Raw genomic sequence first — 23,232 nt, forward strand, 5'->3', positions numbered from 1 at the left:
TAGGCTTAGCGCGCCGCATCAGAAACCCACAGCTTAGGCTCACCGCCTTTGGGTTGTAAGTGATATGGATGAACGCTCGCCCTTCGAGCACTGAGCAATAAAGACATGTTTACACTTTTGAACGGATGGAAGATGCCAGAGGACTACACTGTTTGGAGCACTCTGAAATCAAGCCAAAAAAAAAGGGCAGGATACTCTCCGTATCAAGTATTCAGTAGTCGTATTGCAATGGATCGTTTGAACTGGTCTCCCAATTCCATCCGAAACTGAAGGGCATTTGATTCGCTGTTCTGTATGAAACAAATTTCATGTCGACTCAGTATGATTTACATGATGATTACCTTGATACTTGCGGTTTTCTCTTATAGAAATCATCGGCATGCCGTTCCTGCATCCTCTTTAAATGCTGCCTAAAACAGCTAGCCAGCAACCGCCTATGACGCCGCCCCAAGCATTTTTTCTCCCCACTACCGTCAAAATCAATAACCTTTGCCCCTCCAAAATATTTCATACGATAAAAGCGGCATTCTTTACTTTACCCGTTCATCATACCCATTCCATATAAGAGCAAATCGTCTCATTCACTCCATTTCACTCCGCATAAGAAGAAAAGCTCATCATGCCGACAGAGTTAGAAGAGGTAACGTCACATACTAGATACTCATACAAAGCTTTCCATAAACACATGAAAGAGAGATGCTGACTCATACACAACACAGCTCGTGGGCTTCATCGCCCATCCAAACCCTCAAATCAGGGCCGTCGCAATAGAGAACCTGGTCCCTTTCTCAGAGTCTGACCCTTCCATCTTCAAGACTGAGCAGCTGAAGCCGGTCAAGCACCTAAAGTTCCTCGTCCGGGACATTCCGGTAGGCGGTCCTTCTCTTTCTCACGCTCTCATCTCACTTGGCTGGACTGAAAGCTCACTCTTCTCTGATGTGTATAGAAAATCGCCGAACATGCCTTGACAATCCTGATCAACCTGACAGGAGACCAAGAAATCCTAGACTTTGTAGCAACAGATGAAAAGTTCCTCGAAATGGTCTTCTCACACATCGTCGTACGTTCTCAACCCCCAATCCCCCCACGGTCATCACAAAAACCATCCCCCATCATGACTAACCGCAACAAAACAAATAAACAGCACCCCGAAGAGCCAAACGCAGACCTCCTCGCAATGCTCCTCGCCAACCTCTCCAAGCACTCACACCTCAAATCCCTCCTCGACAGAACCCAGCAGACCCCCACCCAGCTCTCCTCCTCCGACCGCGTCATCAACCACCTCATGGACCTCTTCGTCAAGGGCCAAGACGGCGCCTACAACAAAAAGGCAGACTTTGACTACCTCGCCTACGTCTTCGCCGACCTCGCCAAGCACGCCGACGTCAGGCAGTACTTCCTCTCCGAGCAAGCCTACGACGGCGTCATCCCCCTGACCAAGCTCAAGGTCTTTACGGAGCACAAGTCCGACGTCCGCAGGAAGGGCGTCGCCAACACCATCAAGAACGCCGCGTTTGAAGTCTCTGCCCATCCGTCGTTCCTGTCAGACGCGGGGATTGATATCCTGCCTTATATCCTCTTGCCCATTACCGGCAATGAAGAGTACGATGACGATGACTCGATGGACATGTTGCCCGATTTGCAGCTCCTCCCTCCTGATAAGAAGCGTGACTCGGACACGGCCAACATTCAGACTCACGTTGAGACGTTGACGTTGTTGACGACGACGCGGGAAGGTCGTGACCTGATGAGAAAGGTGAAAGTATACCCCATCATTCGGGAGACGCACATGAGAGTCAACGATGAGGGAGTCCAGGAGGCCTGCGATAGGCTGGTACAGGTTCTCATGAGAGATGAGGCGCCGGAAGGCGCAGAGGAGGGTACAGAGGAGCGCGTGAAGGAGGTTGAAGCAGATGAGGAAGATGAGCTGGTTGAAGTCTAGAGGATTGCAGCACAGCTGCTACTGCAATCTATTTACTGCATATTTTTGTTGGTTGTCATTTCCTATGTGCGACATAGAATCTGGGTATATATTTGGAAAATGTGTCTACAATACGGCTATACATTATGGCCAATGTTGGCAAAAGCTTCAAGATAAAGTTCATTAAAGAAGGGAGTGGGTATTCAGTCGTATATAACAGTTTCGTAACGTGATCCATCATTATGACAAAAGAAGTAAACCACACAGAACCATCCGTGTTTTCCAACGCCGTTGCTGGGCTGTCTCAGCTCCAGCTTGTATCGTGCTATTCATCATCATGCCCTTCCTGGAACACGCTTTTTCGCGTAGTTGGGCTGCTCGAAGATGGCGTCTTCTTCGCTGTCAGATAGTCACCGCCGGGGTTCTCTTCCGCAGTGGGAGGCGACACCACAAACTCATGACCTTCTGAAGACCCAGCTGATTCATCCGTCGACGGTGATATCACATCAGCTGCCGGCGTGGCTGCTGGCTCAGCGGTAGGCAGCAGAGACTTTTCGTCGTTCTCGCCGCCTTCTGGTAGCGGGGGAGAAGGGAGGCCGCTCGAAATCGCCGTATGTGAGTCGCTGTTTCGGTCTTTGATGGGGGAGACCGTATTCCGCGCAGACGTGCTTTGAAGTGAGCTTCTAGTTGGGCTGGGCAAGCCATCGTCGGTTCTGCCCGGGAACCAGTGAGAGTAACGCTCGCGAATGTCCATCGGCGATAGCCCCGTATCTTGGAGCTCAACTCGAGTCGTATCAGCTGTAATACAATGCTGCGATTAGCCTTATATGTTTACTCAGTGAACAAATGGGGTGGCAGGTACACGTACGAAGCTCTACCAACTGCGTATCGGCCATTTCGTGATGCTCAGGGGGTACCGAGGCCGAATTCGACGGCGTAAAACTGGGGTGTACGTAATCACGCATCTCGGGGCTCCCTGGTGTCACTTCGGTGGTGGTTTCCGTCGGTGCCTTGTTCGCGGCAGGCTGTCCTCGGATCCACGAGAGGATTCTGTGACCGGCTTCATCGCTGGTGTTGGTCGTTGAGCGGTTTCCGATATTCTTTCGTCGCCGCCAAAGGCAGAACAAGACGATAATGCAGGTAAGGGCAATGAGGCCCAGAATAACTCCCAGGACCGGTCCTACCCACGATGGTAGTCCGCCTGATTTTGACGGGGGAGTTGGCGTTGGCTGTGCGGGGGCATGGGCCGACTGAATCGCTGGATAGGGCCAGTAGGTCGTAATCTTCTTCTGATCATACGCCGTATCAAACACTTTGCCAAGGCCCGGGTTTGCCCAGCCAGAGGCAGCAGGTTGCGTAGCTGTTGCACCGCCCGACGCTGTGCCTCCGATGACGGCTTGAACCTTGTCAGGGACGCCGTAATCGCCGTAGACAGTAGGATCGTAAGAGTCCATCCATTCTCCACTGGTGAGGTTGAACATGACTATAGGTCCGTCCTCGAGACATGATATAGTTGTGCCGGGAGCGGGTGTGTAGCCGCCGATGACCATCATTTGGTCGGGGTACGGAGTGAAGCACTTGTGCCCTGCTCGCGCGTGAGATTCCGTGCCATTGTTGATCTGAGTCCACGTAAAGGACGGTAGGGAGAGGACCCAGACATCGTCGTGAAAAGGCTCGGTAACATCAATGCCTTCATAGCCGCCATAGTAGTAGATGTTGAAGCTGGAACTGTCGGACGCAGTGGCCACGACAGCACATCCACGAGCTCGCGTGCTGGGTCCATCTTCGGTTGGTTGCGTATACCACTTGTCGCCAGCAACGTCGTAGACATCGATGTCGCGCATAAACGCAGGGCTTTGAGATCTCTATATTCTTGTCGTTAGGCCTTAGATATCTAAGAGTGGACTTTATCATCGGGCATGGTGCCTACGCTTGCTTTGGCATCTTGTGACCTATGAGTTGAATTGGCGTATTCAGGGAAAACGACACCTCCAAGAGCGACGAGGATGCCTTTGGCGCCCACGGGGACCCAGACGAGCTCAGAGCTTGCACGGCCCTTGATCGAGCTGGGCAAAGACTTGTTGCTCCATGTCTCAGCTCCTTGTGTTGTCATATTCAGTGTGATGAGAGAGTTGCTGATCTTTGATGGCCTCGTGGTGTCGTTGAAATTGGTAAAGATGGATCCGCCAGATGGGGACGTCGACCCTGAAAAGTACCAGGCCAAGTTCTCAGAGGGAGCGTTGGCTGCACCTCCAAAGGTCACATACTGGCTGACGCTCTTTGGTAAATTGTCCAGCCTATGAAATCCTGGCTCAAAGAGAGGCTTTTCGGCTCCGTACTGGAAGGCCTGGTAGACCAAAAGGTCGTCTTTGGCCGGATCTGCATATTGCAGGTTATCGCCTAGAGGCAAACCGCCATAAGAAAAGAATTCGTCGTCGTTGGCAAGGAGGGCGCCATCGACGTAGTTTGGTGTATCGCCATTGGTCTGCCCAAGCCCTCCCGGTGCTTTTGATAGCTTGTCTTGCACCAGGAGACCAGTGACGTTCGTATCAGGAGTGAAGGCATAGCTCAGGTTGTACGTCAGAAGGATCCCTTGGAAGTTTCCTACGGAAAGGAGTCAGTGAAAGGATATCATTGTCATGTTTACACGAATTTGGGGCTATGCATACCATAGTCTACAGCCGGCCCGTTCGACCCGTCCTTCAGTCCTGGTAACCACACGATGTCGCCTCCATCAAGGTATATTTTGTCCCGGATGAGAGCGGCTACAGTTAATCGTCAGCAATGTCAAGAGAATAATGGTAGTTTACTGGCAATACAATACCTCTGGGCTCAGTCCAGGTACATATTGTTGTGTTTATTTGGTCATCCGCCCAGTTGCTGAACTGTGCTTGTGTAGGCTGTAGTAGCAGTGCTAGGAGAGCCGCTCTCATGGTATGTTTGGGGAGCATGATTGCCTAGCTGGCTGTGGAAGCCGGCGATGTGAGAGGCAGAGAGAGGGAGATGCCGGCAAGTAGTTTTAGCTGTGAATCCAAGCGGCCAGCATGATATGACGATGTGTGAATGCAGATGCTCCAGATGAAAGGGATATGATATCGGACTCTAGTAATCCATCAAAGGGAGAGAGGAGCAGAGACAGTCGGTGACAGGACGGTGACCAAACAATGTGAGGTGAGAGGCAAGATGCACCGGATTTTCCGCCTTGTCCAGCTGAAAGCAGCAGCCGAAATGTTAAGCAGACAGCTAACACATAGATAGCACCAGGAGGTCTGCTAAAGAGGCCCATGCAAGACGACCCTTGAGAAACCAGTTATACACGTGCTTGGGCTGATTTAGATACGATGCCCGCCCGATCCTGTACGATTAACGAGGCGATCGTGGGCGAGGTGCAGGCTCCGAAAAGCTAGAACGAGAACAGCCGGCCAGAGTTGAGTTAAGAGGCCCGGAGACGTGGCACGCAAGGCGGGCCACTAGCATGGGACTCGGCTGTGGGTGGGTTGAGGCACCGAAGCATCTCATAGTATCACGTTGGAAATGGGCTGGCAGCAGCGTGTGGGCCGTCAAAGATCGCACATGACAGGAAAGGCGAGAAGCCAGAGACAGACGCAGCCGGTGTCCCGGGGTCTCCAGTGGCAATGCGAGCTGGTGGCTTGGCCTTTTCTTCTTTCTGCCGGTGTCATCTATGTATTGCCCAGGACTGGATTCCAGCAGTGCCGACGGCTCAACAGGCTAAAAAGGCGCATTGCAGCCAACGGATAGTAGTATTGGCAAGTGTCAAGCTGTGGCCTGGAGGAAACCGTACTTGTCCGTGTATCTGCAACAGGGCAGAGCCACATTGTAGGTATTCCTCAGCATGGTGACAGGAACCAGGCGTGAGGCTCATCGGAGACCCTAGGCTGGGACAAGTAAGGCTGGGTTGCCATGTCCTTGTAGCGTAATGGGCAACGACCGAGATGTCTCTATCGTCTGAAGTGGCCAAAGAGTCAGTCAGTCTCGTTGGCGACAAAATGACGGTGTGTAGAAGATGAGCATAGCACTAGCTGAGCATTCTCCAACGTCTAGCTGCTTACCCTGCTGCTTGCAGAGCTAGTCCCAACGGCTAGCAGGCAAATCTGAGGCCTTGAGAGGTGGGATGCCGCACCGGGCGAGCGCATGGTAAGCTGGTTGGGTTGACAACTCATCGGCATTGCACCTCTTTCTGGCCCGTTGGTGTGGTTGCGTCTCTGCAGTGCGGCCGAGGGCGAGAAGCAGACAGACAGACATGCATAAGGCAGGCCCCGCACGGGTGGGCTTTTCGAAGGATCGGCTAGGAGTATGTACTTGTATAGCAGCACCACTCCCAGTTGGTGGCCCAGGATATTACTGCGCGTGGTGTTGCGCAATGTGGTGATGCCCAAGAGCCGGCCAATACAATTTTGCGTAGTGAAGCTTCCTGGATATGACGGCCAGCAGAAAGCAGCAATGTCTCAGCAGAGGAAGATAAGAGTCAAATTGGGTTAGTGATCATGAAGGGCAGAGACTGCGGCTGCGGTGGTTGCTGATGCTGGTTCATGTCTTTTGGTGATGAGTATTTGAAAATAGATCCACGGAGAGCATGGATGAGAAAGACACGGATAAGCTTGGGGAGCTAACGCTGAGCTAGAACAGGGGTTTTGGTTCCTTCGGAGGAGCCTTAGCGGGCTCCTCTAGCGCGCCTTCAGTGGACGGGTATACCTGAGGGTGCTGGGCCAATCTCCGAGCTGCAGAATAGATTGGTGAGGGGTAGGTATTAGTTGTATGCGCGCAAAAGACAGCCCACGTAGCTGCCGCTTTGGGGGTCCATGGTAATAGAGTCTGGGCTGCTCGTAGCTGTACCTGCACGGAGCTCAGGCACTACCGAGCAGCTGTGCCCATCATCACCAATTGTAGGCGAGGCCAAGTAGTGGTACAGGCACGGAGCTTTTCAGCCACAGGAAGCTAACCCGCTGGCGCCTTCCCTGACCAAGGGCATTTTGCTGCCTTGTCCGCGCTAAGCCCTGTTCGGTGCTCCTTCGCCTGGTCCTCGACCTTGAACCTCAACTCAACCTTGCTGACAAGCCACCACTCAAAATAACAACAAGAGAAATCGTTTCTTATTCGAGCGCCCGCAGCTCCTTCAAGGCACGGAAAGGGATCCTAGCGTAACCCGCGTCAGCAAGCAGTCTGCGAGCTCAGTTCGGTGTCGACATGGGAGGAAAGGCAGCTGGACGACCGAGCGGCTTCCACCTGAACAACCACCAGCAACAAAAGCGACGTCCCTCAACTATCTCGGGCATTTCCGCTCTCCTCCCGGCTCGAGTATGCGCTGCGACGCATCAATGCAGTGCAACCACGGGGTGGCACAAAATACAGAACAGCCGGGCAGCTTTTGCCTCTTGTTGGAGTGAATGAAGGCGTTTGCCGGGCGATAAGAGATCGAAGGATCCAGTCACCATATACTGGACCGGTAAAGCTGGAGAGGCCGGAGAACCCAGCTCAGCTCATCGTTCGTCCGCACACCTGGACCCTTGTCTGTGCTGCTGGCCTTTTGACGGCATCGCCCTCTCTTCGCTCTTCTGGCACTACTGCTTCACTCGCCGACGGGTACATACATGCTGGTACTGCATGCTGTACGCGTATGTGTCGTATTCTGGGCATCTTGTCAGTCCTCAGTCTGGAAATTCGTCCGCGTAAGGTCGGCCATTGATTCTCCCGGATACAAGGACCAAAAGGCGCAATCCCTGCCTTGGTGACATCCAGAAATGATATGGTTCCTCTCCATTCGTCGTGCCGAGAATTGGAGGCTCTTGGAGGGCGCCATCGCCACAGCTGCTTGCATCTGCTCCAGCCACTCGCCGAGACTTGACATCCCTGCCATTCGCATGTGTTATCTCGTTGCGGCTAGTTGCAGCAATGGCAACTGAGGAGGAAATTTTCCTGTCAATCCATATCGGCGTGGCAGCGCTGTGGATGGTCGGAGACTCCTCGGGGAGGGGTTCGTGGATTCCTTCAGGCACTCGTCCTCTGGCTGGCCTATTGCCGGCCGTATCCTTGCAGAGCGCAACGAAAATCAGCCCAGATGGGTCTTGCTCCCTGGCACTAGGCCTTACGAGGCTTGCCCTACAGTACAGAAGAGGATTTACCAAATGCTGTGGTTCTTGTTGGCCTTGCCTCGCTCCCACCCTCACTTATCCGATCTCTCGGCCAGACGTGAGCCGTTGGCCGGGGTCAATCCACTTCTGCAAAGTACATACCCGTCTTTGTACGTATGTGTCATCGTCCCCCCGGCGATTCACCAAGATGACCGACGGTTGGCTTTTCCGCGGACAGGACTGATGTATTGTTGGCTTCCTCTGCCCAGGGGTTCGTCCTCAGACTATCCGTTGAGCTCCCCCACGGCCTCAACTCAGCCTCACTACAAGTACTTCCAGGCGGTCAATATCCTGCTCCCAGGTGAAGTGAGGTGAGTCTTACACGCACTTGCCACACAATGGTCTAACTGGACTAGTACCTATGAGTATATCGTCGACCAGGGGGGGGGATTGCAGCAGCTCCATCTGCAAAGTACTACGACTAAACGCCATATCTATTCCGCAATTCCATTAAAGAGCCGCCAGTGAATGGACTGGAGCTCTCCTCCCTTCTCCATTGTCACATCTGGCGTCAAGCTGTTGGGCGATTCAGCCATTCTCTCGCTCTGCCTTTGTCCTGGTCTAGCCTTTTGGCTGCCCTCCATCGTTCTGGGATAATCAAAGGGCGCGCTCGTTTCTGTCCGTTGTGTTGATATAGCCCCAACATCATGATGCGTCTGCTTACGTCCGTCTCAATTGGCGCTTTGGCCGGCGCAGCCCTTTCCGCAGCTCAGCTCGAAGTTCGAAGAGTAGACGTCAAAGAAGTGGTTTGTGATGTGCCTCATATTGTGTTAACAATAGACTAATATCAGAGTTCTTTAGGCTGATAACGGCGAGCTTGTGCCCACGCCGACTCATGCTCTCGAGCTGAGACATGCCGCTGTCACGACAATTGTTGCTGCTCCCACGTTCAAAGTCACTCTCTGCCCAGAGCCAACTGGATCATATGCCGCGTTGACAGCAGAGTCAGATCTCACCTATGGGTGCAAGCCTGGGTTTGTCTGCAATCCCCCAAAGCCAGATGGATGCAACCTCTGGCCGGGGCCTCCCCCCCCAGAATTCCAATGCCAGCCTGAATTCTGTGAACCAGCTCCTCCTTTACACCTCGTCAAGTGGGAAGAGGGCAAGACGGGCTACTACCCGCCGCAGGATGGCTACTTCAATCTGAACCCGGAGCAATTCGGCCTGTCATACGACATTTTCGAGTGCAGTGTTGTCAGGATAGCATCAGAGGGGCACACCTCGACCTTCACGACCGGCAATTGGGCGTCCCAGTCCAGTTTGACCGATGGACCTCTACAGACGAACTGGCCCGGATATAGAAGGCGCGCCATTAGCCCAAACAAGCAGCAAGTTCGCCGAAAGCCGCACAGCTTCGTCAAACGCGCTCCTCTGCCGTCCGCATGCTTTGACAAATGCACCGGCGCATACCAGATTGCCATGGGAGCTGGCAAGATACCGGAGCTTTGCGAAAAAGGTTCCCAATTCATGAGCGCTTTGAACGCCTGCGTTGAATGCGTTGCCCTGACCGAAGGCATCCCGGAGGATGCGGTCCAGGCAGCACTGGATCCTGATTTCGCCCAGTGGCTCTTCTTCTGCAATGGAACAGGAACGACGCCGACACAGTCGACGTCCTCCGCTCCCGAGTCTATTGTCACGACGACGCCCACTGTTGGGACCACCACGCAGGCCTCTGCAAGCCCGACGACTTTCATCGAGACGACAACTTCGAGCCCCGTAGAGTCGACGACCAAGCAGTCTACTACCGCACCTCCCACAACCACGTCTGCTCCTCCTCCAACAACTTCGTCTGCTCCTCCTCCCACAACCACGTCCAGCTCCAGCTCGACTACAAGCTCTCCCATTGGGTCTACCACCAGCTCCAGCCCATCTTCGAGCAGCAGCTCTCCTATAAGTTCGTCTCAAGCGTCGTCGTCAACCCCGCCACCACCGCCAACTTCGAGCTCGACAACCAGTGCCTCGTCTCAGCCGCCTTCGTCTACCGCGGCTTCTTCGGCACCGCCTTCGTCGACACCGCCGTCCTCGACCACCCCTTCGAACTCAGCGTCGCAGCCGCCGTCTGGCACTGAGTCTTCGTCGTCTGCCAGTAGCACCTCTGAGTCAGTCTCAGGGTCTGGCTCTTCTGTACCAGGTACGACACCCACTAGTGTGAACAGTGAAACGGAGTCTGTGTCCGGATCTGTGTCTGCGTCCGGATCTGCGTCTGCATCTGCTTCTGCATCTGCATCCGCATCGGCGTCGGCGTCGGCGTCGTCGACGTCCAATGGCGCAACTGCCACCGCTTCATCAGCCTCCTCAGCTACCACGGAGGAGACTGGAGCCGTACCCCCTCCGACAGGTACTAATTCCCCAACCAGTGCCAGTTCTTCCACTGGCGCTGGCTCCCCATCCGGTACCGATTCCCCCACAGGTGCTGGTTCTTCCACTGGCACCGGTTCCCAAACCGGTACCAACTCCCCGATCGGTGCTGGTTCTTCCACTGGCGCCGGTTTCCCATCCGGTACCGAGTCCCCCTCCGGCACCGGTTCCCCAACGGGAACTCCTGTCGGAACTGGTACCACTGTCGAGACGGGCGCCGGTTCCTCGGCCGGAGCAACTTCTGGAGTAAATGCCGGTGCCCCGGCCGGTACTGGCTCATCGGGAGCAACTGTGACAGGCACTGCTTTCCAAACAGGCACTAATGTCTCATCAACAGGCTTTAGCTCTCCCGGGCAGTTGGAGAGAGCAAGCTCAACCGGTCCTGGATTCCCAGGCGGTGCTGGAGGTGCCGAGCCAACCGGCACAAGCGGCAACGGCGGCCAAGGCGGCAACAATGGCGGCGCTGGACCTACTGGGGCGCCCCCGAATGGCGGCGGCAGCAATGGCGGCCAGAGCGGTCACGGCGGAGCGACGGGAACTGGTCCTATCACTTCGCCGACCAGTGGCTTCCCTCTTTCCAACGATCTCTCTCGACCCAGCGAGAACTTTGGTCTCCTGATGGCCGCCATTCTGGGTCTGTGGGTTCTCTGATCGAGAACCCTCGCCTTTGGACACTTTAATGCTTCTTTTTCTTTTCTTTTTCCCTACAGACCACCATCACCATGTGATTGGGTCAACTTCATGAACTCTCCTTTACGCACGTTTATACCCCCCTTCTTTGGTTTAATCTTATCTATATGTACTTCCATCAGAACGACATGGACAAGAAGGCATGAGGCAAGGGAAATTTCTCATTTGGTCAATGTATAATCCAGGAAATGCCCTACGTAGCGTTATCCCCTGGTATTATTACATTCGTTTACCAAAGGGCTTTTTGGTCAGGTTAGGTTTCTTCACTTATTGGGAAGGATGGTCGGATATGAGATCATGAATGTTTTTTTGAGGGATAATAATTGGAAGATACCCTGGTCACTCCTTTACCATAGCTGTTATGCCCATCAAACATGAGATATATGAGCAAGTGAGAAGGTGAGCGCGAGGGCAGACTCTGGAGGCAAGCGAGGTGAGAGGGTATCAGTAAGAGCTGTTTTTTTACGCTTTTTTTTCTTTGCTCGGGATAACTTGAACGACGTGAAGAAGTCAACGAATAAAGTATCATATATATCCTATCTTATTTCCCCATCTTGTGGCCCCCTCCACTTGGATATCCGAAAGAAAAGTCAACAGCTTGCCCCCTTTAGCATACATATTTTAGTCAAGATGAAACGCAGTACTCCAATTGCCAGAAATCCGTCTAAGTAGTTCATATCCAGTTGGTTCCCATAGTTGAATGGCAGTGATGGTGGTGTTAAACAAGGATAAGGAAGGGGAATACACGGGGAAAAAAGGGGCAAAGCTAGAAAGAGGAAAAGAACAGGGAAAAACTGTCGTCTGGGGGGTTAGATGTGTGTGGGTGTGTGTACAGACGTCCTGTTACTTATTTAGTACCACCCCCTGCCATTCATCGGATTGTCCTGCAGGTACGCATCCATGGCGCTAACGCCGTCCTTCTCCAAATCCTCCATGAGCTCCATCTGCTGCGACTGAGACAGGCTGCCCTGTCGAGCGGGCGAATAGCCAAACTGCATGCCGCCGGCTTCGAGCTGCGCGGTGATGTTGTGAAGACCCAGGCCCGGGCCCGGCGCGCCTCCGAATCCGTTCATGCCGGCCATGGCCTCGTTGAAGTAGCCGCTGCTAGACGTGACAAAGTTGTACGGCGACATGAACTGAGAGGGAGGGGAGAACCAGTCAGATACAGACGTAGGTGCTGGCGGTAGCGGTCGTTGGTGATGGACGGGCTGTGCCATTCGGGCGGTTGCGTATGTGGGCTGTGGCTGCGTAACCTGTGGTGCAATCATGGGCTTCTGAGGCGGTGACATGTTGCTCTGAGCCGAAAGGGGCGAGGGATTGATTGGTGTAACGCTCGCCGTTTGCTTCATCGCCATTGCCGACGGAGACAACGTAGGTCGAGGTGTGGGCATGTGGGACTGGATGAACGATTCGGGTTGTGACTGCAGGTGATGGGGTATGTGGTCCGGCACAGGGACTCCGTGAGCAGAGGGATCATCTTGGCCAGCCTCTCCCATGTGGGTGACATCAGGGGGAAAGTAGGAGAATCGTCGGTTGCCATTGTCCGTGGCCGGGTTGCAAAAGATGGAGTTTGAACGGAACGTGGGCTGGGGAGGAGGGTAGTTGGGATCGAAGGCGTAGTTATTCATAGACTCGGGGGACGAATCGAAAACGTATCCAAAAGTTGGAGGGTTGAGGTAGGTGAGAGGCCGGGGCGTGGTGGCGTTTGACTGAGCGTAGCTATCTGGCGAGGACTGAGAATCGGCTGTCGCAGGCGGGCTGCTGAAGGAGAATGGTTCCTTTTCGAGTTTCACTTGTACATCGTAGCTCTGCATGCAAGCTTTGGCAAAGATGGTGTACAGCTGTGATGTGGCCGCAGTCCCGGGCCAACGCTCTGCACATCGGTCCAGAGATTCTAACGCTGTATTCACCAGCTCCTCGACTTCTTCCCGTGGGTGGTTGCGCCGTACTTCGGGATATGATATTGTCCACAGAAGTGTGCTCAGAGCCAAGTTCAATGTCAGGAGGAACACCCAAGATAGATCCACAGTGTCGCTCCCTATTTGCTTCGATGACAGATCAATCGTGGCGGCCGAGGACTCGTAGCAGATTTGAGCTGCACGAGCCGACGGTTGTGGGATTTGAGGGGAAGGCCTGTAAAGCAGAGCCCTCATTTGATGATAGAAACCGGTGAGCCTGTTGTACAAAGTCAGAGTCTAGCTCGCTCACGTAGAATGCGTCCATAATGGTCGGCTTACCAAGACTTGGCCCATACGGGCTCTTCTGGTGCCGAATCCAACCAGTCCCTCAAAGTCTTTTCCATATTCTGAAACCAAGGATGGTCGTCGGTCCTGGGCTCCGGCCTCTTCCGTTCGTAGAGAGTCCTCTTGATCTCCGCCTGAGGGTTCGTCATCTTGTAAAAGTGAATGGTTGCAACCTTTCGAGGGTTGGGAGGGCCAGGTACAATGCCCTGGGGCGTGATATTTGCATCGTCGACCACGGAAAAGAACTCTACGTTCAAACGGTCGCTGTTGACGGCAAATGCACTGGGCCGGCCCATGTAGTAGGAAAGCCCAAACTCCATAGTCGTGATGATCCACACAAGTCTTCGGCGCATGTCGATGATCTGAGGATCCAAGTTGTAGCCCGATGTGATGGTCTTCTCATCCGTCAGTCCCTCTTGCTGACATATTCTGGTGGCGAGTCCAATGACATAGTACACCGGCGTTCGCGTCGGCGTGAGCAGCGAGTATTGGCCGATGAGAATGAGGCACTGGAGCGTCTTGAGGTCTTTGGGACGGATGACTTCTTCAACGTATTTCATTGCCGCCATGTAGTAACCGTCGGCCAATCCGGCATACTGCGTGTCCAGTTTCTGCAAGCTGACGGCGATGACCATGCGAATAACGAAGTTTCTGTAGACATCGTTATCGCCGTTGTAGACAGCGTCAACGTCTGCCTGGAAGACCTTTTCGTGAAGCACAGGCCAGTGAACTTGAGCTGGAAGACATGAGTACTGTGCATAAGCCTGCGCTGGAGAAAGGGGGGACGCTTCCTGTATACCTTTCTTGAAGTAAATTTCCACCAGCCTATCGGCCACCGGCCGCGTAGGAAGACCCTCGGCCGGGCATTCGCTGACCATCGGATAACTCTTCTTTCTATTGCTCCCCGATGCTGTCATTTGGATAGACTGCATGCGAGCCTGGCTCCTGGCACGAACCTCGGGGATGAGGTCGGAAATCTTGTTGGTATCGGTGAAGCGCTTAGCCTCGGCCATGAGAAGCCGTGTCATGGCGATGCCGCTCGTCGGTCCTAAATATCGCGGCGTTTCGTCATTGCCGTTGAGACGAATCATGCCTCCCGGACGGACCAGTTCCTCGCTTGTTGGAGGATGGTCGCCATCCTCATCAGTGTACTGGCTCAGCTCAGCCTCGAGGGCTCGAACTTTGTCCTGAAGTGTGATGACATAGCGGCGGTTGATCTTGCGGCCCTTGGCGGCGTCGAGATATTCGCATACGGAACCCGATCTCTCGCAGGGGAGGCAGCGAGGCAGCGTAGGGTCGCATCTCGTTTTGCGCTGCCAGATTATACCATTAGCCTTCACTCCGCAGTTGACGCTGAAACGTATATCTCACGGCACGCGGAGCACAGATAGAGCAAGCCGAGCTTCGCGTGGAGGGCGGGGTAGCCGTTGTATCGTACCTGGCGACAACGACAGCATGCAGTCAGCGTGTGGGCAACACGGTGGCTCGAGGTATCGCCGTCGAAGTAGTCATCAGGGCTCTGAACCAGGTTCCGCGGCTGAGCGTAGACGTGGTTCGGACGGGGAGCAACGGTGCCCAGACCCTGCCGGAAAATGTGAGCGGCATCCATGGAGCGCGATAGCCCCGGCACCGAGCAGCCAGCCTCCTCGCAGCCTGATGAGCAGTGAATCGGCAGCTACGACAGCCCCTGGCAACTGCCAGTGCCCCGAGAGCTCGGCACTTGAATGTCTGGTCGTTGCGACGGCTGAGCTCGCTGTAGACGGCGTCGGAACGGAGCCAGCCCGAGACTCTGTTGGCAAAGGGACGGACCGCCGACGAGGACGAGGAACGAATACACGATATCAACCAATTGGCAGCGGCGCGGACTTCATGGCCGAGAGGACGGAAGGGCGACGATCGAGGCGGCTCCTAAGACCAAGGCAGTATGAGCATGGCTGAATAAGAACAAGACCACGGGTAAGAACTAGAGCCAGTTCCGCCGCCACGTTCCTTCTTCGATCGCGGGGCAGCGGAAGCAGAGCAGGGCCAGGGTTGTGCTGTCAAGCAGGTACATACCTGGTAGAGGACCCTCAGGCAGCAATGAAAGTCCCTATTCGACGGCTGTCTCAGCGGTTCTGAGGCTGTCGCAGGAACACGATGCGAAGATCTGAAACACTGACGGTCAAGAGCTGGAGACGTGAAGCTTGCGACAGAAGGAGCGAAGCGAGTTTGGCGGGCGTGCACTAGTACCGTTGCAGCAAGGACGGAGTACGGAATACGGAGTAGTTGTACGGATAGACGTTTAGGCTTTCTTGGGTGATGGACCGGTTGACTAAGCAGAGGTCTCAAACCCGAGACGCGAAGAAAGGGATTTGGCTGGATTTCAATGTGGTGGACTTGCGGCGCTCCTTCCGTTTGACCAGTCAGGTAAGGCCAGGCCCGGCTCGGGAAGTACTCGAACCTACAAGCGTCTCGTACCATGTGCTGTGGGTTGGGCGTGTTGCTGTACCTCCCTAGTACCTCTGCACGTGAGCCAAGCCAGTCCCTGCTGTGCCGGCGGCTGAGCTCCTTCCCACGCGACGGATAACACTGAGTTGGGATGAGGAAAGTGGGGTTTAGTCTGTTCTTGAAAGTACATGTACGAGGTACCTTTCGGACCCTGAACTGCCAGCTCTTTTCTCAGCAAGCCCCGCATGTGGCATGGAACAACCGAGACTTCATCTACAGCAGCTTGAATGTACCGGCTCATGATTTTGCCTACATCACCGGCCGGATACTTCAGTTGATGTACGAGTATGTGTTCGTACTCACGGAGTTCCAGTTGTCGTTTAAGGTACCTATCGAGTTCCTTCCTTCAAGCAAGCGCTAGCGCGAGTTCAGCCAGGAAAACCGGGTCCCGAGCTATGCTGTAGCAGAGAGTGGGGGCTTACGCACCAAGGGTCCTGATTGGCCCACCGCTCTCGGTCCAGCGAAGCCGCAAGTCGGTCTGCGTACAGCGCTAACTGCTCAGACGCTACCAAGGCTGATGCCGTGTCCCTGGTGTATATCAATGCAGATAGCAAGAGACTTTTGCTGTTTCTCCGTCTCCTGTCTTTCCCAATCGCAGCAGAAGCTCAACTCAGCAATCCTCCTGCAGTCGGTACGACCTTTCTCTGCACGCCAATGCGGATATGTAGGTAGTAGTACTACTCCATGTTAAGGTATTTCCTGCTAGGATGTTTCAGGTGTCACAGGCTGCTGGATGTAAGGCATGTATGTAAGGTATGAGCATGCAGCACTTGGTGCTTTGCAGGCACCAGCCCGCGTGTCTTTCTTGCGGTGTGATAGTGATTGCAGGCACAGACAGTCAATCACACGCAGAGAAGGTTGGGGGCCTCGGGGCAGCCGGTTCGCGAATGACGTCTGGCAGTAGCCCGGTTCAGTCGTCGGAGCTTTGGGGAAACGACCAGTAACTTTATAACATGAAGTAAGTGCCTGTAATTGTCCCATACGAAGTAGTACCTGATCTGGATGGGCAGCCTCTGGGCTGCTATCAACAACAATTACCACAATAGGTGTGTGGCCTGGGGCCTGTGAAGTGCCTTGTTTGCTTGCTATATCGAGATGACAAGCTCCTACAGGTACTGGAACGGCGAACGGCTACCTCCTCGACAGTCATGTCAAAACAAGAGACAGACGTTGCAGTCTTGACGACATCAGACATACTATGGAGCGGTAGCATCATGTGTCGTGTCAGCTGTGTAAATTGCATGCAGTGATCGGAAACGATGCTGTAACACTGGTGCTAAGTCTGTATGCAGTCATGCAGAAGTCTCAAACGAGGCTGTCGACAATGCTGGCAGAAAAGAACATGGAAGAAGAATGGAATGCCGAATGCAGCTCGATTGGAGAACGATGGACACTCCTTCGATACTACAGTAGGTGCTCCAGACCAAGCATCGAACCAGCGGGACCAAGGCGGATGGATTCCTGCTTATTATTTCCAGCCGTTCTGCCCAAGCTTGCTAGTACTGATTGTACTCGTGTCAGACCATGGGAATTCACATACTGGATCCATAATGTCGACAAGTATAAACCCTACTCCAACGATATATGAGGCATCCAGTACTCTTACAAGTCGTGAAAGGGCTTGTTCGGTAAGGGAGCAGGTCCTCGTGTCAAACTGCTGCTGCTGCGGGATTCAGAGCGGGAGCAGTGCTTTGAAATCCGGAGTACCTGCAAGGTATTTACTGTGATCTGCCACCTGAGGAGTATGTACAGTAAGGTGCATGTAATCAGCAGCCAGGATTTATCAGCACCTTCTCCGTCGTCTGAAGTGCTCCGGACGTACATAAGGTACTGACCTCTAGCATAGTAGACACCTTGGTATAGGTACTCTTCCATCAAGGTCCCAAGACAGGGCTGTCGAGTAACATCAATCCATCAGCATCAGTCAGTCCGAGGCGCCAATCCACTGGGGGCGTCCACTGGCCCGCTACCCACAGCAGCTGCTGTCCGGCGCTGAGAGCCCGATAGTGGCGCCTCCAGCCCACTAAGCGACGCTAGGCCGCCATCCATCCCACCGCGCTCAGTCCACCAGACATGCAACACTGAACCTGAATGCCCGCCTCCATCGATTCAGACTCGCGGAACCCCTTCAGCCTTCTCTCGCCCTCAGCTCGCCTCTCTTGTGCCACGCGCCGTCGTGCGAGCAGTGACCGAACCCCCGACATCCCGCATCTCCATCCGCCGTCTCCTCCCGCTGCGCAGCGTCTTGTCCCTGGGCTGCCAGACTCGCCCTCGCAATGCCCCGCAGTAGCTTCTCACACACTCCCCTCCTGAGAGTGTCGAGGCCGGTCTCAGCCTGCTCAAGATGTGAGTGACGATCCCGCCATGGTTGATGCACGGAGTCCCCGGCAGAGCTGACGCTTCACTGTGATGTCCAGGCCGAGCCGCCAAAGTCAAGGTGAGTGGCCATGGCCATGCGACGGCGCTTTTCCCAGCCGCTGTCCTCCAGCTCCAGTCGGCGCATAGACGGCGCACCTTAAGCAAGCAAGACCTCTAACGATTTCCGAACCAGTGCGATGGCAAGCTGCCTGCCTGTACGGCCTGTGAAAAGGCTGGCCGCGAGAATGCCTGCTCTGCCGCAAACGACCAGTTTGCGCGAGGCAAGGAGCGGAGGTAGGCTTCGTCACTACCTAGCTGTACCGTGTCCCATCCGCTGACCCAAACCCCAGCTATGTCGCCGCCCTTGAGCTTCGCATCGAGAAGCTGGAAAGACGCATCGCATACGCCAAGTCTCGAAAGGCTTCCGTGGCCAACCATGAGCCCGACTCGCTGTCCACGGCCCACGTTGACAGGCGGGATTCCCTCGCCTCGATCCGGGCCGCCATCCACCGGAAAGCCGCCAGGACCCGTGAGAACTCAGACGTCAACTCTTTGATATCTGATTTCGGCTTCTTGTACGGAGAGATGCTTCCCCCTCTTGGATCCGCCTGATATCTGACCAACGCTACTCGATAGATCAGTCAATGCCACGACTCGAGACTTTGAGCCGTCCTTCATCAACATGACCTTTGCGCGCCTGGTCCTGGCCGCGGCGTCCAAGGATCAAATCCCAGCCATGCCCGAGTCTCCATTGCCACACAAGTCGTACGCCACGGAAATCTTTCACCACTTTATGAAGAACATGTATCCGCTCTTTCCGTGCTTTTCAGAAACGGCGGCGCTAAACGTGCTCAACGACATATATTCTCCGCAGAGCGAGCGAGTCATCAGCGCATCCGACCATTGGCTCCTTTACATGATACTCGCCATCGGCTCGACCATGCAGAGCCAAAACGTCAACGATGACTACTACAACCTTGGCGTCAGCTTCGTTTCAAGGGCGCTGGATTATGCCGACATCGCCTTGGCTCCTGGATACGCGACCCAGATTCAGTCGCTGCTCCTCCTCACCCAGTATGCCATACTGGACCCCAACCACTTCGACAGCTGGCTCCTCATAGGCTTCACGGCGCGTGCAGTCATTGACCTTGGATTCCATCAAGATCCGCCAATGTCTTCAGTCGTAGATCGTGCTGCCTTGGATATGCGCAGGAAGATTTTTTACTGCACATATGCGCTTGACCGGTGGGTTGTTTTATCGATCGTCCACCCCTTTCTTTGATTCTAACTCCATAAACCAGATCCATCAGCATGGTACACGCTCGGACCTTTTCATTTACCGACGATGCCATCCATGTTGCGTTCCCGAATCCAGCCGATCTTGACCGCAGAGGCAAAGAAGCCGAATCTCTTCCCATCTCGGGTCCGCAGTCTGTCGACCCTGGTCTGCTACTGTTCCAGCTCAGGCGAGCGCAGTCTTACTGGTATCAAGAGCTATACCAGTCCTATGCGACTCCCCTGCAAGATCCGTCGTCGTTTGTGTGGCAGATGTGTCTCGATATGCGAGAATGGGGCGAGTCCCTACCCAACTCCCTGGCCCCCGGGATACGGCAAATGTTTGAGCAAGAGCTGAGATACAGTTACGTATACTGCATTGCGCCGTCCGCGAGAGCTCCCGAAATCACCAACTACCACCGTACCCTCATCTTTGAGTACTCTCTGGCGTACCTCCTCACGATGCAGGAGATTGCCCAATCCGGGCTCAACGGCGCCTACTATACATACCACGACGCCCTCAAAGTGTACTTCATGGCCAACCAATTCCTCGCTGTGTTAAGGGACTCGGAAGACATGCTACTGTCCGGTGCGCACATACCGAAACCAATGTCACGTCCCGGTGCTCCACAAGCGCCTCCGATCCCACCGCCTCAATATCGAAACGGAAGACCTGGCGAGGACAACATCAGCCGAAGCATCCGCTGTCTCGAGAGCGTGCCCCAGACCCTGGACGTGTACGGCCGCCGGTGGGAGGACTCTATCATGCTCAAGCAGAGCTTCGAGCAGCTCTCGGCAGACACCATGAAGCGCCTGAAGGAGCGCAGGAAGATGCAGAACATGAAGGTCGAGCAGCCCGCCTACCACCCCGGCAGCTCTCCCGGTGCCCCCTCGCCCCGGGTCCCGGCCACATCGCGGAGCCCGCAGCAGCCGCGTGAGATTCGCTGGGTCGGGGTCGACGTCTCGCAGATGATGCAGGGCCGCGGCCACCATCAGCAATGAAAAAGGGAGGCGGTGAGGACGCGTGGGCACTTTCTCCTCCTTTCTTGTTTATACGTTTTATGGCGCTTGCTGGGGGTGAGCTGATAACATTCTTGCTTTGCTGTACGGGCGATATTGTGGATGTACGGACGTGAACAGGGCCCATTGGGACTATCAATCTATACCTCTGTATCATTATACCCAAGCTGATTTTCCATTTGAAATACATGTACATCACAGGCTTGTCTTGGAGCAAGCCTGACTCGCATCAAGCATAGCCGTCTGAATCGATCCTTCCATCCTGCCTCTAGTCCTTACGTCCGTTATACAAAAGGACTGTGAATTTATTGACTTTCAAGGAAGTATGATATCACTGGTATAGAGTTTATTATCATCTGTGAAGGAAGTGTGAGTTTATTGGTATCTTAAAGGAGTATGATTTCATTACTTTTCGGAATAGAGGACATTAAGGCAATCAATTCCTGGTCTGTACCTAAGGATGCGCCCCTCTCCCCAAAGACAACAACGTACATGGTAGATAAAACGAAAGCATCCCTGATATCGGAAACACCCTTTCCATATTCTCCTTTTTCCATCGCCTCCCCACCATGTGTCCATGACGCCCAGAGACTCTTTTCAAAGAATCAAATCAAAACATCTAGCAGATTACCGAATCTCAAGAGAGAACGAGAAAGGAGGCAAAAAAGGGAGACAAGGACACGATTGAAATCAATAGGTTCCTTGAAAAAAAAAGGTCTTGAGCTCCTAAGCCACCTTGAACTCCCCAAAAAAAAGTCTTCCCTCGCCGTTTCGTGTCACTCAGATCAAGCTTGTCCTCGGAGAGTCGCGTCCCAGGCATTCCTCGCAAGCAGTTTCACCCTCCTTTCGTTGCCTTGCGTCGCATCAAACCGGCGTCTCGAAGTCGGAGACGCTTCAACCAGCGGGCTTCCGGGTGACGCGGGTCGAGGTTCCAATGGCTCGTTCCACCAGTGCTGCCGACGGGGGCGTCGAGGAGTAACAGCGCGAGGGTCAGTGACGCGAGGTTCCGTTTGTTGTCGTGGGTTCGGAGGCGGAGGCAACCCCAGACGTTCTTCTCTCCTCTGTCTCCTTGCTTCTCCTTTCCCTTCATCGTAACGGGGCTCATTAGGGGGTTCCTAGACCGCTCGAATGTCCTGCAGGTGCAGATTTTTGGTCTGGCGAGGCAGCCTACGGTCTCTTTCGTAAAAGTAACCGCAGTTGGCGCACAAAGACTAAAAGAACGAGGTCAGCTGGGTCATCCACCACAAAGATTCATAACATTGAAAAAAGAACTCACCTTGGGGCCGGCAGGACCGTCTCGGACTGCCCAGACGCTCGTCCCCCACGTACGGCAGTGCGAGCATCGCCACGTCATTCTCTCCATGTCCGTCAGGGCGCCTACTCCTCCCCCGTATCCGCCAACGTCTGGCGTCAGTCGCCCCAGGGGAGTCCCGCCACGGGCGAGGGGACTTAGACTGCGGAAGCGTCGCTTCTTCTTGGAGCGTTCGCCTCTGCCCATTCGTTCTTCCTCGGCTTCGACAGCCGTGCCCGCACCAAACGGAGTGCCTCCCATCATGCCGGTAGTCGAGCTGAATCGCGCCGTCTCACGCCGCAGCCGACGAATCTGCCGCTCGCGGTCGCCCTCTCGCTTCTCCATCTCTTCCTTGCTAAGGAACTCGACCTTGGGCTCCCACTCATCCGCCAGGTGGTCGGGGTCGTACCTCCAGCCAGCCTCTTGGCCATGTGCGGCGTCGTTTGGCAGCTCCTGCTGTGCTCCGCCCCAGCCTCCCACAAGGCCTCCAGCCTCGCAGGCTTCCTTCTTTAGGCGCAGGACCGCCTCGTAGATGGCATGTGTCATTGCCGGAACCCACTCGCCGGCCAATCCTAAATCGGCACAGGTCGCCTTTGCAAAGGCCTCGGCAGTGCCCGGTGGGTGGAGAAGCGACCACTCAAACTTGTCTGTATACAGCATGGATGAGAGGTTCAGACTCAGGTTGATGATGCATCGATAGGTGTCGTCGGGGTTGTAGTCGTCGGAATCAGGCAGGATAGGAGTGGCTTCGGCTGTGACATCGGGTGCCTGCGATGCCTGCGGCTGTGGTGTCAGCGTTGCCTGGCCGCCCGTCTGTATGGGGGTCTCAGGCCGAGACACGCCCCTCGCAAACGAGGCCGGCGAGTCATCGCGGGACTTGAATATGCTGGGCCTCGGGGTTCCGGCTCCTGTTCCGGTGCCCGCAGCCGCGGCTGCCGCGCCTCCCTGGCTCGGCGGCGGTGGTGGTGCCGCAACGGACGGCTCAGAATGGAAGAGCGGGTGCAGGGCAACGCCGGCATACTCTTCCAGCTGCGTCCGAATCTGCTTGCTAATCTCTGCGATGACGGCCGGCCGGTTGGGCAGGTCCAGGTCCTGGGCCAGCGTCTGCGCAAACTGGTCCGTGGTGATGAGCGTCTCGTGCAGGTTCCAGCAGAAGATGTCGCGCAGCTTGTAGGGCACCGTCATCTCCTGCGGCCGGTACTGGGGCAGGGAGATGTCGACGGAGTTGGGGTTCGGGGCCGGGAAGGGCGCGGGCGGGATGAAGGACGGGATGTCCAGGTCGATGCGTATGGGTATCAGCGTCAGCGGCAGATGTGCTTGGGCGGCGTTCTGCTGGTCGCTCCTAACGGACCGGCTCTTGCCCATCCAATCCCGCCAGATGCCCTGGACCTCGACGGGCTCCTTGATGTCCTTGCCCACCTTGTCGGCCAGGTCCTGCCT

At 54.9% G+C, this 23,232-nt stretch overlaps 6 protein-coding genes across 6 annotated transcripts in view; 3 read left to right on the forward strand and 3 right to left on the reverse strand.

Moving 5' to 3' along the window:
* Positions 1–619: 619 nt before the first annotated feature.
* BBK36DRAFT_1127786 (DUF383-domain-containing protein) lies at positions 620–1,942 on the forward strand (the record flags this gene model as incomplete). The annotated part of the gene is made up of 4 exons (XM_024891551.1): positions 620–640; positions 720–869; positions 947–1,060; positions 1,145–1,942. 4 exons carry the CDS (start codon positions 620–622, stop codon positions 1,940–1,942), a joined length of 1,083 nt encoding a protein of 360 aa, XP_024746244.1.
* A 304-nt stretch (positions 1,943–2,246) lies between these two features.
* BBK36DRAFT_1172213 (hypothetical protein) lies at positions 2,247–4,872 on the reverse strand (the record flags this gene model as incomplete). The annotated part of the gene is made up of 5 exons (XM_024895698.1): positions 2,247–2,719; positions 2,790–3,786; positions 3,852–4,525; positions 4,591–4,686; positions 4,746–4,872. The coding sequence occupies 5 exons, from the start codon at positions 4,870–4,872 to the stop codon at positions 2,247–2,249; spliced, it is 2,367 nt and encodes a 788-aa protein (XP_024746245.1).
* A 3,836-nt stretch (positions 4,873–8,708) lies between these two features.
* Positions 8,709–11,098, forward strand: BBK36DRAFT_1183975 (hypothetical protein). Its single transcript, XM_024896377.1, has 6 exons — positions 8,709–8,816; positions 8,872–9,786; positions 9,888–10,115; positions 10,181–10,201; positions 10,428–10,719; positions 10,766–11,098. Exons 1-6 carry the CDS (start codon positions 8,718–8,720, stop codon positions 11,077–11,079), a joined length of 1,869 nt encoding a protein of 622 aa, XP_024746246.1. The 5' UTR covers positions 8,709–8,717; the 3' UTR covers positions 11,080–11,098.
* Positions 11,099–11,969: 871 nt separating this feature from the next.
* On the reverse strand, positions 11,970–14,970 carry BBK36DRAFT_1172215 (hypothetical protein; the record flags this gene model as incomplete). The annotated part of the gene is made up of 4 exons (XM_024895699.1): positions 11,970–13,293; positions 13,356–14,097; positions 14,161–14,674; positions 14,887–14,970. The coding sequence occupies 4 exons, from the start codon at positions 14,968–14,970 to the stop codon at positions 11,970–11,972; spliced, it is 2,664 nt and encodes an 887-aa protein (XP_024746247.1).
* Positions 14,971–18,124: 3,154 nt separating this feature from the next.
* On the forward strand, positions 18,125–20,483 carry BBK36DRAFT_1162709 (N-terminal binuclear Zn cluster-containing/DNA binding domain-containing protein; the record flags this gene model as incomplete). The annotated part of the gene is made up of 6 exons (XM_024894465.1): positions 18,125–18,194; positions 18,266–18,285; positions 18,400–18,500; positions 18,557–18,781; positions 18,843–19,451; positions 19,508–20,483. 6 exons carry the CDS (start codon positions 18,125–18,127, stop codon positions 20,481–20,483), a joined length of 2,001 nt encoding a protein of 666 aa, XP_024746248.1.
* Positions 20,484–21,565: 1,082 nt separating this feature from the next.
* Positions 21,566–23,232, reverse strand: part of BBK36DRAFT_1183987 (SNF5-domain-containing protein) — a gene marked incomplete at its 5' end in the record, with an annotated part of 1,933 nt that continues 266 nt past the window's right edge. The window contains 3 exons of the mRNA XM_024896378.1: positions 21,566–21,712; positions 21,778–22,678; positions 22,772–23,226. Of these exons, the coding sequence (XP_024746249.1) occupies positions 21,617–21,712; positions 21,778–22,678; positions 22,772–23,226 (1,452 nt within the window). The remainder of the gene's footprint in view (positions 21,713–21,777; positions 22,679–22,771; positions 23,227–23,232) is intronic.

Source organism: Trichoderma citrinoviride (genome assembly GCF_003025115.1).
Source record: "Trichoderma citrinoviride strain TUCIM 6016 unplaced genomic scaffold BBK36scaffold_15, whole genome shotgun sequence".
NCBI classification, from domain to species: domain Eukaryota; kingdom Fungi; phylum Ascomycota; class Sordariomycetes; order Hypocreales; family Hypocreaceae; genus Trichoderma; species Trichoderma citrinoviride.